Source organism: Oryzias latipes, chromosome 20, assembly GCF_053564925.1.
Source record: "Oryzias latipes strain Hd-rR chromosome 20, Olatipes_Hd-rR_3.1".
In the NCBI taxonomy this organism is placed as follows: domain Eukaryota; kingdom Metazoa; phylum Chordata; class Actinopteri; order Beloniformes; family Adrianichthyidae; genus Oryzias; species Oryzias latipes.
Window position 1 is genome coordinate 27,270,433 of NC_136256.1, and position 17,373 is coordinate 27,287,805.

Below are 17,373 nucleotides of genomic sequence, written 5' to 3' on the forward strand. Positions count from 1 at the left end.
ACTTTTAGTCACATTAGCATAGTTAGCATAGTTAGCATTATGAGCAAATCCAGCCTTGATTAGCTTTTAATTTGTGGGCGGTGAGGGCGGAGAGGGCCGCGGTAGTGCGTAGAGTTGGGCGTGGAAGGCAGGTTGCGTCTGCGGGCCATACAACGCCGCTTGCGGCTTTAATTACCTTTATCTTTTGATGACAGTGGCAACGTACGTTGCATTTTTCTACGGACCTGCAACCGACAAGGAGTCCAAAAATGGTACAGTTTGGTCTGGTCTAATGGGTCTATTTTATAATGAAAACACTCAAAATACTGGACCGTACCAGACATTTGATTGGAAACAAGGTTCTAGTGTCCTGTGCATCATCATAGACTCCTGGACTGCTATTGTGATCCACATTAACCATGGGGTTTGGGTTTGAGTTGCAGTTGGTTGCTGTGAACAAGTACAATAAATGTTCATCTGGACGGCACCTGTCTTCAGTCTCCGCGTCTAAATGAGCTTATGTAGATTGGTTAACCGTGCGTAAAGCGAGTGTGGGCGGTTTGACCATCTGCGGCGGTGCCCAACGCTGCCCTTCGCTGACATGCTCCTCCTCGTACTGTTTCAATCGCACTGCTAAAAAAATATCATAATGTTGTAACGACAAACAAGGACTTTGCTTTACCTTTACCGCCGTTTAGGTGTTAACGAATGCTAATTTGTCCTCATTAAAATGTGTTCCAGAAGCAGCTGTAGGATGCTAATGATGACACGTCCGATTTAATGAGTGAAGGAGTCGTGAACGATGGTGCAAACTTTGTTAGAACGGACAAAATCAAATACTTGTTTTGGTGTCATTTCATGTGTTTTTTAGACTGTAGCTCATTTAAAAGTGACAGGCTCCTCTCACAAATTATAATGTGGATGAAAAAGCTGTCAAATAAACCTTCATGCAGTCTCATCTGAATTTGGGTATGAATTTTTGATGGTGTGCAGTGAAGTTTTCCTCTCAGACTTTTGCTTTTATGTTTTGTGTTTTTGGAAATTCTTTGCTTTAGTTATAAGCCAACATTTTGGTATAACCCTTTTATTCCATCACTCGGTTGAAAAGTATGTTTAATTCTGATTTGATATTTATATAAAATCGTTATTTTTGAGAAAGGTTTTAACCTTTTTATAGTAAGGATATTTTGAATGTTTCAAAGGCGCCTCGCGTTCATTACAGTCACCTGAAGTGTCTCATATCAGGCAGATTCCAGTCTTATCAATCAAAGTGGAATTAGAGCAGATGGGCTGATCTTTCTGTGCCTGACAGCTGATTGTGTTTGACAGGATTACTTTCAGCTCTGCAGAGCCAACTGCAGAAAGATTCATCTCTGAAGAGTTCCTTATGTGTCACAACCAACGGACTTCCTCCAGACAAAAAGAAACGCCACTTATTATCCCATTTCTGCTTAATCTCGACGCAAACGACATAATGCACATCTCCCCTGAGCAGATAGATGAGAGCCGGCAGAGGAACGACACGATTTGCATGCTAGCTAATTGTGTCATTGCTCCAGGCGTCCTACTGGTCAATAATCTTTCAAAGAAGAGAGTTGGGAGGGAATAAAAATGGTCCAAACTGTAAACCATGTAGCCCCTATTTGTTGTGAAATGAGGTTTGCTGTAGGTAAAAGAAAAAAGGACCAGCTTTGAAAGGCTGTGGTATTGAAGCTGGAAAAGACAAATGAGGCAGAAACAGAGCATTCTTTATCCTGGAACCATAACCACCCAAGTAAAAAAGGGAAATATTAGTCCTTCAAAAAAACTAAAACAGAGCAGCTGGCATATCTTTCTAATGAAGCCGGGATGCGCAATTTATTATATTTTCTAGTCAAAAATTACAACTAACATTGTCGCAAAGCAATTTTGTACTTCTGTAAAAGCCTTTGGAGTTTAAATTTAAACCAATATAGAAATATTGGCCATTAAAACTTCCACTAAATGCAACTATGACTCAACAGCCGATGTCGTTTCTTTATTTAAGACTTTATTGTCATTCCAACATACAGATATAAAGTAATAACATTTGTAAACATTTAAACTAAACTTCAGAATGGAAAGTCAAATAAAAAGAGATCAAAACATTCCTCTTTTCTCTTTAGCTGCTTCTTTTCTGGTTCTCCTCAGCAAAGTGTCTCCATCTAAGCCTGAATGATCTTCATTTCCATTTTTCATGTCCCTTGTCACTACATTCCTGCATTTTCTTCTTTTAACCTTTTTCATAGTTAGATCCTGCTGAGAGCAAACTCTCTTTATCAAGAATATCTTGTGCACATTCATGACCAAGAGCTGCCCGGTGCACCCGCAGATCCACAGACCCACACATCCACAGATCCACAGATCCACGTCATCAACCACCACACTCCTAATTCCAGCTGTTGATAACCAGTTTCAGTTGCTTTACTTTGGTTTTCCCTGGATGGGTCAACAGTCCATCACAGGGCCACACAGAGAGAGACAACCACAACTCCTAAGGGACATTTTACCACCACCAACCAACCATTGAAGCATGTTTTTGGATTGTAGGAGAACAAATGCATACACGAGTAACACAAACTCAGCTTTTATGTTGCATTAAATGCTATTTATTATTGTCTGCATGTACAGTCATGTGTTAACAAATCTTTTCATAATTCAAAAATAAATACTCCCTCAAAGACAGCATGACTCTAATTCTTTGACTAAACTAAGTGTAAAAACTGAATTGTTCTGATGAATGTTACTTTTTTGTGACTTTCTGAAACGTTTCTGCGGGTGAATTTTAGTTGAATTTTCTTCACAGCATGCAGGATCCCGTCATCATTTTAACTATTTATAAAATGTTCCCAGTGTTGTCTTTTTATTAGGATTATGGTGTTTTTAAGCCACAAATTCAAAAACCTATGTTGTTTTTTTAGGACATAGTTTCTGCAGAGCAGCAGGAAATCCTTATAAATTCACCTTTGAGTTGTAGTTGACTGTTGGCATGGGGTAAGCCGGCCACAACTTCCGTCACCCATCTCTTTACATTCTAGTTTACAGCCCCTCACATCCCCAGCCTAACATTACTGGAGCAGCAAAAACGGCAACAATATTGAAGCAATCCATGTATCCAGATTTCAGCTCAGACAAGGAAAACAAAGATGTCCCATTGATCTATTTGAATAAAAAATACAATTTTGAACTAAATTTTCTGTATATATGTCCTCCATCATCATAAAAATGTCACAATAACATGTCAGAAAAGACTATTTTTAGTCTTTAATGAGAACAATGTCAGTTTAATGTGTGGACATCCCTACACTTTCATTTATTAGTCTTGTTGCAAAGTATTTTTTTATTTCCTTTTAGCAGAACTGAAAAAACACACAAATATTTACATTTCTATATTTTTATATGGTTATTAGAGGCAGTAAGTGCTTGTGTCCATTTCACCACTGTGCTTGACTGATTCCAGTTTGATCCGGTTTGCTTTTGGCCAAACATCTTTTGGTTTCTACCTGTCTAGAGCTTCTAGTTCCAGAGTTTTTGGGGCTCTGTGCCAAATTCTTTTTGAAAACTTTCTTTGGCTTCTTTCCTAAGCAAATATTTTGGCAGCCCTGCATGAATATTTGGCATTCTAGATGTTGTTGGAGATGTGTAGATTTACTGTTGTTTATTTCTCGTTGTTGAACGATGAGTTTACCATTTTTGCACACTTTAGCCTGTTTTTCTGCGATACAGAAAATCATGGATGATCATCCACAGCTGTCTTCATTCCTGGTCATTACCCTCAGTCTACTTAAGCGTCTGCTTTTCAGTTCCTCCTTGTTTGGTCATCTGTTTTGTCACCTCTCTGCTGTTGTCTTAGGTCACAATTTTGTCAATTTTCAGTTTATTTCTATAAGTTTGTGCATTTTGGGTCCTCCGCCACCACTTCCTCACATGTAGAAGTAAAACCCTGTGATTAGTGATTAGCTGCTGCCATTTATTCTCCCTTTTGCTGGAATGATTAACAAATCATTAGCACTTAAAAAAAAAAAACAGTCCATACCACTGACCCTTGGTGTTTTATTGGGATGAATAGAAACCTTTGTTGCTCACATGCATTCAGTTATTATAAATTATCAAAGAAAATACACTTTGATGTTGTTTTAAGTTTGAGGTGGGATTTTTTTTTGTAATTCGGAAAATCCTCAAACAAAAAAAACAACAAAAAGAATTAAAATCCAACAAACCTTAAGCTGTAATGTCAAATGATTTGTATTTTCTGAAGAACAGATAATGGAATGTGATGCTGAACCACATGAAAGTGGTCCCTCTTTGATGCCTATTTGTGAATTTTTAACTGCATAGCAGAACTCTGCTGTGTACCTTGACTCATAAAGCCAAAGGGCAGAAGCTGATTGAAAATGGGAAGAAAATGAGTTTTACGTCTCTCCATCTTCTGGACGGGATACATTTTTTTAGGCTGCCTGTGGAAATGGGAAACGTTTCCTATGACAGTTTATTCGTTTATGGCCTTCATTCTGTTCATATTAGATTTAATTTAGAGACTTTTCCTTTTCTGTCGAGGATGACAAAATGTTGTGACTGCGGTTTGTCTTTTCTGGGGCAGAGTGGTTTCAGGCAGAGAAGCTCGCAGATTTACGGCGCTCTGCATGGCAGAGATGCTCTGCAGACTACAATAAAAATAGAGGCATTGATTCGCAAATAGAGGGAACCTTTTTCACAGCCGTGGCTGCCGCTTTCACCACAGAAAGACACTCATACGGACAAGGTGTTAATGGACAGAACCCATGAAGCAATTATTTCAGCTCTGCACTACATGGCAGCAGCGCCGATGGAAAAGGTGTATCAGGTTACCACTCAGTGTTCTGTTTCAGCGAGCAGCTCCTCCACTCCTTCCTCAGCCTGTCAAGCTGCCTTGGCAACAGTCAGAGCAGAGGAGGTTGAGACGTGGTGGAGGGAAACGTACAAAAGGAATCCTTTCACAGAGCTCCTTTCCTTCATGAAAAACGTATAGAAATCAGGCAGGTGGTCAGATCCAAGCAATCTTTTAAGGTTCTGTTTTCTCAGACGCAATGCACTTAGCCATTTCTGCTTTTTCACTTTCTGCTTTCGACTACCACAGTAAAAAAAAAAACATTACACTTCTCCCCTTCTTTTTTTCTCGTCAGCTGACCTCATCTGTCTTTGTGTCAGGACACTGATGTTCATTTTCCTTATTTTCTCCAACTTTTTCTTGTAATGCCAGAGCTGCATAGTCCACACAGAAGACGCCCACCTCTTCCTGAAAAATCTAGCACCTCTTCTGATGTGAAAATGCTGCTCTTTATGATAAAATGCAGCGCGGTGTAATCATTTTTAAGGTCATCATTCTTCTCTAAAGGCAAGAACATTTTTGGGAATTCACCCCATATGCCCTTCTGTGTCCCTTCTGCACTTTTCCCACATGCTTTTTTTCCCCCCATGAACCCATCACCTAAAGCAGATGAGAAGCCCGATGGAGGTTGTAAATTCCCCCTCAAAAAAAAAGAAAAGCAAGGTCAGCAGAGAACCATTCAGGGGGATAAATTAGCGTAAAGAAAACAAGCAAGATGGCAGCATGAAATATCCCAGTGTGGAGCTGTAAAATAGCTCCATGACCACCACCCCCCTCGTGATTTATCTGACAAGAGAAGCAATCTTACGCTTCTCCCCTGATTTGTCATGTTCTTGCGACCTGTCCACCAACATCAGTATGGGATTTGTGTCAGACCGTAACTTTAAAGTACTGTCAGACGTCTGGAGTGCACGCATGTCTGCGTACCTGCACTATATAAATTCTTGGTAGCGGCTGCAGCTGATAAATATCAAGGCTGCTTGATAGATTGCAGGTGGCAGCTGATACCACACCAATGCACACACAGAAACACATTCTGGTGCAGCACTACACACATTCACTGTCAAAGCAGTCACAAGAAGTTTGTTTTGCTGTTTGACTCCAAAATTTATCTTTTTTTTTTTCTTCTTCTTTAGCCGTGACATTAATGCATTTCTTGTTTTTAGCTTAAGTGCTTCCTCTTCTGTCACATCAACATTCATGCTCTCTACCTGCAACCAAAAAACTTATCTTTGTCTCCATCTTCTCCTCCTGGAGCACCCTGATTATTTGGGGTCCATGATTTGCACATAACCTCAAGTACTGACCATTACTTTGTCTCTAAAATTAAGAATTTCAAGGATGGGTATTGTCATTTCACCACAGGCTGAAACTAAATTTGTAACTCTGGTCCCAGGCCAGCCAATAACGGAGCAATACAAATATCAATGGGATAAAAAACTGTGCTTAAGCCAAACTGTCCTAACATAACTTTAATGCAAAAAAATAAAATATTTCTAATACTAGATAATTCAAAAAACCATATATAGTTTTTATGTTCATGCACATTTATTTTCTACAGGCATGCTGACGGTGACAGGTTTTACTGTACACTTATACAATACGTAAAGGTGAAGTAGGTGAGACGCAGGCAGATTATTTTTTATTTTTCAAACCTGCAGCTCTATGCTAAGAGCTGGTTATTGCTGTTTACGTAATAAGTACACGCTTGACTGTTGCACTATGTTCAAAACAGGTTGGGAATGCAGGTCCAAGCAGCCACTTTCAACGTAAACACACATTTGCATGCTTCAGGCTTCCGCATCCAAAATTCTTACATCGGAAGCTCTATAAAACACGCGACCATTGAATGAGCAGTGAAAGTGGAATTTCGACCAATCAGGGACTTGGATTTGGCAATGACGTAAGGATGGCTTCTCTTTATTTCACGGAAGTGACGACCGTTTCATCATTTATCATAGAAGAGAAGTTAATAATTGTGGTTTGTGCCTGGCTAGAATAATATCGGAATAGAGCTGTGAAAGAAAAAGACTTGGATCATTTGCGCCGCTTCAACATTTCACACCAAACCTCTTTCGACTGCAGGTACATGTGCCATTGTCGGGTAGCAACAGTCCAGTGTGAACACACATCTGTGCATTCTTGTGTGCCCATCAAAACAGTTACTGTAAACATAGGAAAAGAAATTAGGCAATAGGACAATCATAGCGTAGGTTGTGTGGACGTCCTATAGGGGTCCTACAGGCTCTTACATATCATGTGCATGCACTGAATGCACCTCATTAACATCTGGACTCAGTGTGACGTAAGGACACCATACCACATCATTACTCGTAAGTGCGTACAATGTAGCCTTACAAATACTTCACAACACATTTCCCACATGCACGACAATGGTACGTTCCATTTTCATGAAGTCCCTTACGGTGCCCACAAGGGAACTGGAAGACACACCTGCGTTTCCCTTCAGATGCTCCTTTCTGCGACCCTCAATGGGCAATTGGACAACCCAAAAACACCCGTACAGGTGCATGTGACTTATGCTTGAACCATGTGACATCTATTTACTCTTCTCAGCTGCCACTTCTGCACATCCTGTAACCACTGTCCCCAGCAGGTCCAGGCATAAAGTGAGACAAACACCTGGTCAAACCATCGAAAAGCCACTACTACTGTTGGTGACAATTCCCCAAAATGCATTGTCTTGTCATGGAAAGACAGTCATGTCTACTTTCAAAATAGACTGCAGTGTGCTCTCCTTAGTGCTACTTATAAAAATGACAAGTACATGATACACTCCTCTCACAGTAATAAGAGAAAAAAAACAAAATGAAGTTCAATGCCAGCGCAACTCTGGAAATGAGTGTGCGTAGGTCACTGGGGACATTTAGACCTGTGAGTTTAGTATGTGTCACATGACACTCAGTTAAACCAACTGTCCTTGTTTATATGTGACGAGTGAATGAATGGATGAGAAGCAGACTGATCTCAGGCTCTGGAGTAATGAATTCCTGAGAAGTCATCTTTGGTTAAAATTGAGAGGCGACTTCTCTGGTTTCCTGGATGACTGGCCGGCTTCATTCTCCCTCTAGTGGGTTTTAAATAAAGCCTCTTTCCTGTAGAATCCAGTTATCTTTGGGTTTTTGAATTACATGTCCTCACAGGATTTTTTTCCTGCATAATCTCATCCCAAATAAAAAAAAAGAGAAAACTGAAATGTTGCAGGGAAAAAAAACTACGAATGTAAGAGTTAAAACACTCAATGTATGAAGTTTTTACAGCAAAAATGTTAGCTGAAGATCAACAGGAATACTAATAAGAACAAATTCAAGATGTGTGTACTTGGGTGTGTGTGTGCACACAATGGTCAAACAAATGTTACCTTGGTAACTAATCCTATTTACTGAAAATTGAATCTATTATTTAGGTCCTCCCTCTCAAAACTGAATAATTCTTATCCTGGCGTGCCATGGACAGAGAGATTGAATACTTAGTGTTTTCCCAACAATATTTCAGAGTAATTAATGCTCTAAATGAAATCCATTTGAGAACATTAACAGGATTAAATATGCGGATATCCATAGTGATAAAACACACAGATGTTTGTTTGCAATGAAGGGGGGGAATCAAAACAGGAAAATGCTAAATTGCTTTATTTCTTTTGATCTACCGCTCTAATTTATGAGAATTATGGTCAAACACTTTTACATACAAGGACAAACAAGCCAAGATATTTAGAAATGTGTAAACTGAGACACACCTATGCTTTAAAAAATATAAAGCAAACAAAGTGTGATTTGAGACTGAAACGTTTTCCAAGTGACTAAAAAGAGAGGAAAACCCTCAGAGAGTGCTGCTCCTTCTTAAGCTGCCCTCAGCTATTCAGTGGCAGCATTTCAACCATGCAAAATGTTACGTGGATGAACAGTTGACTGGCCAGTGACCCTGTGTGTCACATCCCATTTGCTGTACAAACGAAATTCCAACCACAACAGTCTACAAAAAGTGCCCATATATTCATTTAAATTCATTTTTTTTATGTAGGTATGATGTGCCATGTTACATTCTTGATGAAGCTGAAGTTTCATGACTGTTTTCTGACCGTTTCTTTCAGCTTGTAACTTTTGGTCACTTTAACTGTTGCTAAAAAGCTCAGTGAAAATCTTCTGCTGTTAACCTAAATTTGTGCCTTTTTCATGCAGAACACATTATAAAAGAATAATGATAACATTTTACTTTTTCCCCTAACAAAGTAATAAAAGGCAGTTGTCTCCAAACCACGGGTCGTGCATCGGAGTGTGTCAGTTGGTACCGGGCCACAGAGGGGAAAAAACCTGACATACTGTTTTTCAGTTACGCTTCTAATCTGTTTCTGAAGGAAGTTTTATTTTGAAAAGCTACTTGACTGCACCACAGGTATTTAATAGACAAAATCCAGGAGTCTTTACTCTAAATTTATTGTGACAGTTGTTGCTGAATGATATTCAGCAACCGGCTGTCTAATGTTACAAGGACGCTGCTAATAAAGTTGTTAAAACGATGGATTTACATTTATGATTATGTTTAGGTAATACCAGTTTTAGTGACCGCCTTTTTCAGTTTGAAGTTGGTAATTTAATGCTTTTTGTTTATTCATGTAAAATTACATTTCTGGGTTACACTTTTTTAGCCTTTACAGACTAAAACACTTTAAGTTTAGTAGTTTTTTTTGTCCTGTTGTTTCACAGAGCTGTCTGTCTTCCTGTAAGCTTGACGCCGTCTTAAATCTGCTTTTATTTAGTCGAATTTTTATTTTATTTTGGTTTTTCTGTTTGGTCTGTGTTTCCCTTTATAAGTGGTGAGTTTATGTATTTATTTTTATGGACTCCAGCTGAAGGCTTTCATGACCTTGCACCAATATTTAAGAATATTATAAATTGTCATTTTTACACCATGCATATTTAATATAAATGGAAAAGAATTTGCTGTATTTGTCATTTCATATTTTATCTTCTACTTTTGCATATTTTACAAAGAGTAATATAAAAGTAACATATGACTAAATACATTTTTGAGAGTGTAACACTAATGTAATGGACTACTTTTGAACAACAAGTAACCTGTAACGTATAACCTTACTGGCTACCAGACGTATCAAACTGTCAGAAGTCAAAGCATCCCCCCACGTCCCCCTCTAGTCACCTGCGGGAGCAGTCTCCAGAGTACTTCATCTCCCAGCAACCCCAGCGCTCCAACGTCCTGGATGCCGCACACCTCATTCATACTGAAGCTCATTCATACTAAAGCTCATTCATACTAAAGCTCTGCACTGAGTGAAGCTCAGCATGAAGTACCATTCTGCCTTCATTACTGAGTGTTATATCTGGACCGGTAAAGGTACCATAACCGTTCGGCCTGGAACTTCCTTCGGGGTCCTTCGGGGTCCTGGGACCAATGCTGACGTCACATCATGTGATTGGCTGTACGTTGGTCCGATGACGTGTCAGATAGTGATTGGTCTTAACAAATCACGATACTACCATAGAAGAAGAAATTATGAAGTCTGTTGTAAACAAATGTGCCTTTATGTTATGATTACTATTAAATGCCTGTTCGTTTATAGTTTTTTTAATCCGTGCGCCCAGTGCTTTATTATTGGCAGAACGGACCCGGAAGGACAGCATTTAGCCGTGCTGACAACATTTTCAGCCACGGCTGAATTTATACTGGAATAACAAGCGGATTGTGGCAAAATCTCTTTATGAAAATTACAAAAAATACTGTCAGACACAATTTATGAGGGAAAATAACTTTAGGTTACAAAAGGGAACGTGAAATGAACATTTGTAGAGCCCGAGCAGATCTCCACGCTACGTAGTTTGTCCAAGTGGGGTTACCGTAGTGTGACGTTACCTTCAGTCGAAAGGACCCCAAACGGAAGTTCCAGGCCGAACGGTTATGGTACCTACACCGGATCTTCTGTCTTCTGACCCTGACTGTTCACCTGCCGCCTGCCCCGACTCTTGCCTGGATCCTGACTACCCCGTCTCTCCTCTGATGATCTTGTGCCTGTTTTCAAACCCCGCCCTCCTGATGACGATTTAACTTTGTGGACTTTTAGTTGAGCTAATAAAGCTGCTGCATTTGGATCCAGCCGTCTGCCTGTTCCTGTGACACAAACACAGCAGAGGGGCTATGATTACAATCATTACACATCTGAATGCTGCTTCATTGTATTAAAGGAACAATCCCATAAATCAACCATAATCCAATTTAGTCCTAATATTCAATCTGTCACAAAATGAAGGGTATTGTTTCATAAACAACTGTCTACTCTGATTTATGTTGCAGAAGAAAATGTGTTTTTAGATTCAAGTTGTCTCAAAAGGAGCATCAAAATAAAATCACATCACAAAAACTTTACATTCAAGTGAACTGGATAAGTTTGCAGTGTTTTTTTAAATGTATTTAAAACTTTTTTTATTTTTTATTTAAGGGACGAAATCTCTGCGGTGAATCTCTTAAAGGAAATGTGTTTAAGATTAAAGTGAATTCAGCTGTAAGTCAATTTAAAAATGAGACCCTGATATTCAGTTGTGAGGAACATAATCTCTATTTATCCATGAGCCCCGATGGATCACTGATGGGGAGTCAACTGCTCCTCTGTACCAAACAGAAACATGCAGAGAGAAGATGAGAAACGTTTTCTCACTTTACCAGCTGATCATGAGCTTAATCACTTGATATTTATTCACTCAGAATATTTGGTGCATCCAACCTCTAAAGTTTCCGCCTCTTTTTTGCTTCCCAGGAGGGCATCTGGAGGAGAATGACTGGTAAGACCCAGACCAGCAACGTGACCAATAAGAATGACCCTCGTTCCATCAATTCCAGAGTCTTTATCGGAAACCTCAACACAGCTATCGTAAAGAAGACAGACATAGAGGTCATTTTCGCCAAATATGGCAAAATAGTGGGCTGCTCCGTGCATAAGGGTTACGCCTTTGTTCAGTACATAAACGAAAGGAACGCACGTGCAGCTGTGGCGGGGGAAAACACCAGAATCATCGCCGGACAGCCTCTTGGTGAGTCTTCTTTTTTTACTTATCAAGCTCATAAAAGACACTTTTATCGTAAGTTTACTTGATGATCGTTAGATAATTTCAGCTGGGATCCACTCCTGGCTGTTAATGCTCAAGCATCTGGATTGTTGTCAAGCCGTTTTGGAGAAAAGCCTGCAGAATCTGCTAAATCGTCCACTTGCAGATGGAGGCTTGATTTTAACATTTTAAACTGGCTAAAAGCATGCGGCAAAGCATTTAGCACAAAGTATGATATGCTAAGTGGCATGGGACGTTGCTGCATTAAGCCGTGCAGGCATCTACTTCCTGCACTCTGCAGAGGGCTCTGCAGTGGATGCTGAGTGACTGTGAAATTGTTTATTTTCACATTTATTTTGCCTCATGGATAAGAGGCGAAGCATTTCATACTGGCATAAGAAAGACAAACCTCGAGATGATTTTGAAAAAGGGGTTGAAAAATCCAGTCCACTCTGATTTTCTCTTTTGAGGCCAACAGAAGTGTCATTCAAGTTTGAATTTGGGATTATTTTAGGCTTAGCGTGCCCTCCTGAGGGCTGATGAAAATTACAGAGGTTCAGCACATTGTGTTCTTGTATATTTGATTATTTGTTTGAATGTTTCTTAAGGAGAAGAAAGTGTGGAGACAATGAGAGTTATGACTAAAAAAACATTAAAGTGATCAATGTACGTACATCCCAGCACACAGGAGATATCTGTATCCTGATCGCGTCGCTCCTTACATAAATGCATGGACACGCTGACTTGGGAGTAGAAGGTGGTTAAAAATAACTTTTCTCACGACGGTGTGGGTTCAGACGGGCCTGAAGAAGTGCAGCCCACCACCATCCTGGCATCAAACATGGGGTCAGAGACTCGGCGAGATGTAGGAGATGCTCAGTGGATATCACCATTTTCATCACTCATCTAAGCAAGGAGAGGGACCCGGGGACAGAATCTCTCCCAAGTGAGCAGATTTAAAGCCACAAACCATATTTTGGAAGACAATGAGGTGGAGATGCATCACACTCTGCTCTGCGCTTCAAGGAGAGAGCAGGGCAAATCCCTTCAAGGCAAAACTATATTTCAGTGATCTAAGACGGCAGCGTTTGATGTAAAATGAGTTACGTTTGTGGATTGATTTTTTTTTAGAGAAACAAAGTAGAAGTAAAAGAGAGAGCGGACTGCAAATTAGCCACGAGTTGATGTCAGGCAGTTCAAGGTCAAGCCTGCAGAGCAAAGTTAGGGTTGGTGATGATAATGACATCACAATAAATGAATCTATACGCTGAGCTCTAAAGGAGGAGTGGAGCAAATGAGTGTGTCTGCTGCTCTAACCATAACCGATGACATCATCACGAATCATGTGACCGTTCAGTCTTATTGCTTTAAACATCAGATAGCTTCATAAAACGTGTTAAAATTGAGTTCATCATCTACAGTAACAGCAATCCTTTTGCTAATTAAAATATTTTAAAATCCACAAATTTGGTACATATAGTATTTAAAAAATAATGTCTAAATTGCATTACCAGTGTTTACCCTGTAATATGCACACAAATAAACAGAAAATATGATATAATGCCAGACTTTATAAAGCAATACCATATTTTTCCATACTTTTAGTAACAATGTATATGTTATGTTCCATATATCGAAATAATACTGCAATTATTGCTGTGTTCATACAATATATGGTAATATACAATGCAATACATTCTGATTTATGCTGAAATGTCCTACAATATATTAACTAATATATACTATATACACTGACCAAAAATATAAACGCAACACTTTTGTTATTGCTCCCATTTTTTATGGTATGAACTCAAAGATGTGAAACATTTTCCACATACACAAAATAACCAGTTCTCTGAAATTTTGTTCACAAATCTGTCTAAATCTGTGATAGTGAGCACTTCTCCTTTGCCAAGACAATCCATCCCATCTCACAGGTGTGCCATATCAAGATGCTGATTAGACAGCATGATTATTGCACAGGTGTGCCTTAGACTGGCCACAAGAAAAGGCCACTCTGAAATCTTCCGTTTTGTTTTATTGAGGGGATCAGGGGACTCAGACAACAGACAGTCAGTATCTGGTGTGACCACCATTCATGAAGTGCGACACATCTCCTTCGCATAGAGTTGATCAGGTTGTCTGTTGTGGCCTGTGGAATGTTGGTCCACTCTTCTTCAATGGCTGTGCGAAGTTACTGGATATTGGCAGGAACTGGAACACGCTGTCGTATACGCCGATCCAGAGCATCCCAAACATGCTCAATGGGTGACATGTCCGCTGAGTATGCTGGCCATGCAAGAACTGGGATGTTTTCAGCTTCCAAGAATTGTGTACAGATCCATGCAACATGGGGCCGTGCATTATCATGCTGCAATATGAGGTGATGTTGTTGAATGTACAATGGGCCCCAGGATCTCGTCATCAGCATCTTGATATGGCACACCTGTGAGGTGGGATGGATTGTCTTGGCAAAGGAGAAGTGCTCGTTATCACAGATTTAGACAGATTTGTGAACAATATTTCAGAGAACTGGTTATTTTGTGTATGTGGAAAATGTTTCACATCTTTGAGTTCATACCATCAAAAATGGGAGCAATAACAAAAGTGTTGCGTTTATATTTTTGGTCAGTGTATTGTAATACATCTCACAAAATCATTCATACCAAGTCATATATTGAAAGATGCATTATAAATACATTTACATACATCATATAATATAAAATATAATATACCCTGACTCATGTGATGTTATAAATATATAGCTAACGCTGTGACTCAAAGACATGTTTTCCTTTTTTTTTTGATGATTCAAATAATCATTTAGTATTACAGTCAATGACATTTAGGTAGATAAATTATTACAAAGCCATTTGTGGTCCATGTGTCTCTTTATAATGAGAAATCTGATTTGGAGATCCTGTTGAAGACGCATAAAGAAAGGTGTTTTTTTTTTTTTAAATGGTTCAAAAACTCAACAGACTGAGTACACGCAGAAAATGTTTAACAAACAAAACTGCTATACGAGGTAATGACGACAACAACATTTTATTCCCTTTATTCCCTGCCCCCCATGCCCCCTCCTCTGTAGGGTGGCTGGGCGCTCCCTTAGAGATAGAGTGAGAAGCTCGGTCACCCGGGGAGAGAACAGAGTAGAACCGCTTCTCCTCCACATCCAGAGGAGCCAGTTGAGGTGGCTCGGGCATCTAGTCCGGATGCCTCCTAGACGCCTATCTGGAGAGGTGTTCCGGGCATGTCCCACTGGGTGGAGGCCCCGGAGAAGACCCAGGACACGTTGGAGAGACTCTGATAGTGGTGGCTGGAAGGCGCACAGCAGCCACATGAAACCACAGCTAAAACCTCCGACTTTGGTTTTGTCCAGACCTGTAAGCCAAAAATTGAACTTTTCGGCTGTTTTGGCGACTTTTGTCTTTTCATTTCCACTGGGCTCCCAACACACATGTCAGAGTGTGAGTGAAGTCCAACTGTAAATGTTTTGCTCTCCACCTCTAAGGCCCTTAAATTACCCAGGCACCACTTGCACCTACCCTACCCTACCCCCACAATCACCCAACCCTCCAAGTAGAAAAGAACCCAATCTAGTGCTTGAATTCCATGGAAGAGATGCATATATGTCTGTCACTTTTTTTCATTAGTAGGACCTCAGCTAAAAGAACTACTGATTTGATAATAATAGCAACAATAATAATTCATATTTTTGATCCTTTCAATTGTAATGACCTTCTACACTTGTTACCCCTTCAAAGTCTTCTGCCCCGCTCCCCTCCCGCAGCCCTATTTAAAATGTTCTAGCGGTTGACTGATTCTTTTTTACATTTTATAGAAAAGTGAGGCTCCTGTTTGTCATGTTTTCCTGTGTGTTTTGGGGAGGATAGGTCCCTGTCCTTTTTCATTTTTCTCAAATTTATGGAGGAGGTTGTTTGAACTCTGCCCTGATGTGCGGCTCAGGGTGCTTCGGCATGTCTGCCTGCTGGAGCGGAGGAGAGTGATTGGCAGGTGGTGATTGAAGCCGTGATGGAAAAGGACAAAGAAACACTGACACCAGATACACACACACACACACACACACACACACACACATATCTATATATATATATATATATATATATATATATATATATATATATATAGATAGATATATATATATATAAACATATAGTTTTGCAAACCGGAGGAAGAGCAGCACACAGCAAACTAACAGCATCTCTGGAGGGTTATGTGGTTACAGGTACACACAGCTTATTCTGAGTAGCCTGACCCTCCCTGAGGAGATCCACATTCCCTTCACCTGGAAGTTTCATGGTGAAGGTCCATCCCATTACAATATTAATGACCACAGTGAAGGATAATGTGTGATGGATCACCAATCATCCTGCTTCCAAATGGCATTGGCAAGAGTTGGGCACATAAATAATAAAGTGATTTAGATGCAAAATCCATCCTAAGCGGATTACAAAAGCAGTGGCACTGCAATCAATCGTCATTTTGGTCCAGCATGATGCATAGCAAGCAGCATCGGACACGGAGAGTAAACCATACGGGGGGGAAGGAGGAAAATGAAGAGGGACAGGTAAAAAAGAGGAGCTTCATTTCAAACATGGCCACCAAACTGCTCTGGTGGTGATTCATAATCACCAATCACAGTTTTGTCTGTGCTGGCCCCGGATCGGGCTGCCCGGCTTCTCAGAGGCTCTTTTGGAAAATCAGCTGGATGACGACGCAGGAAAAGCAGGTTTCTGTGTTTGTGTTGACATTCAAAGTTTGGGGGTCATCCTGCGACTTTCACAGATGTTCACTGGACCGAGTCTGGTCCCAAATCCCAAACTACTAAATATGGCTATTTATCTTTCTCTTGTCTCCGCCTTTCATCGCAAATCCTTCATCCTGTTTTTGTCCTGAAATCTTGATGAAAAGACACAAAGTTCAAAGAAGTTTTCACTTTAAATACCAAAAAACTGTCAAATGCAGTTTTTCCTGGTCCTGGTCCTGGTACCCCTCATCTACATTTGCTACAGTTTTTTCTAATGCACCTGATCCAAAGAACCACCCATGTTTATCAGGTGTGTGCAGAGGTGATGAAGACATTCAGGTGTGTCAGAGTAAAGCATGGCGAGCTGGGATGCTTAAGGATTTAGGTGAGCTAGTTCAAATTCCATCTTTTCGGAAAACTTTAATCTACTCACATGAGTATCAATCTCTTTCATCAAAAGTTTTAAGTGTTTTCTTTAAAAACGACATGTTTTCTTTTGCTTTATTGTAAATAGATTTGCCTTTGATTCAGACCTAACAGCGCGTTTTTAACATCAGGTGCGTCCCGCGGTCTAGTTTTGGTGTGTTTTGAGCGTCGCGGGACAATGTATCCACACTTCAAATATCTTTTGGCAAAAAATCTGTTTAGCCTCAACCAAT

The 17,373-nt window shown here is 40.0% G+C and overlaps 1 protein-coding gene across 5 annotated transcripts in view; it reads left to right on the top strand.

Annotated features, from left to right (window-relative positions):
• ralylb (RALY RNA binding protein like b) overlaps window positions 1-17,373 on the top strand; it is a 152,054-nt gene that overhangs the window by 79,742 nt on the left and 54,939 nt on the right. For 4 of the 5 annotated variants that reach the window (XM_023950100.2, XM_023950099.2, XM_078938318.1 and 1 more), the window contains one exon: window positions 11,655-11,928. The exons of the other annotated variant lie outside the window; for it this stretch is intronic. In XM_023950100.2, coding sequence (XP_023805868.1) covers window positions 11,673-11,928 — 256 coding nt within the window. In that variant the 5' untranslated portion in view covers window positions 11,655-11,672. The remainder of the gene's footprint in view (window positions 1-11,654; window positions 11,929-17,373) is intronic. 5 annotated transcript variants of the gene reach the window in all.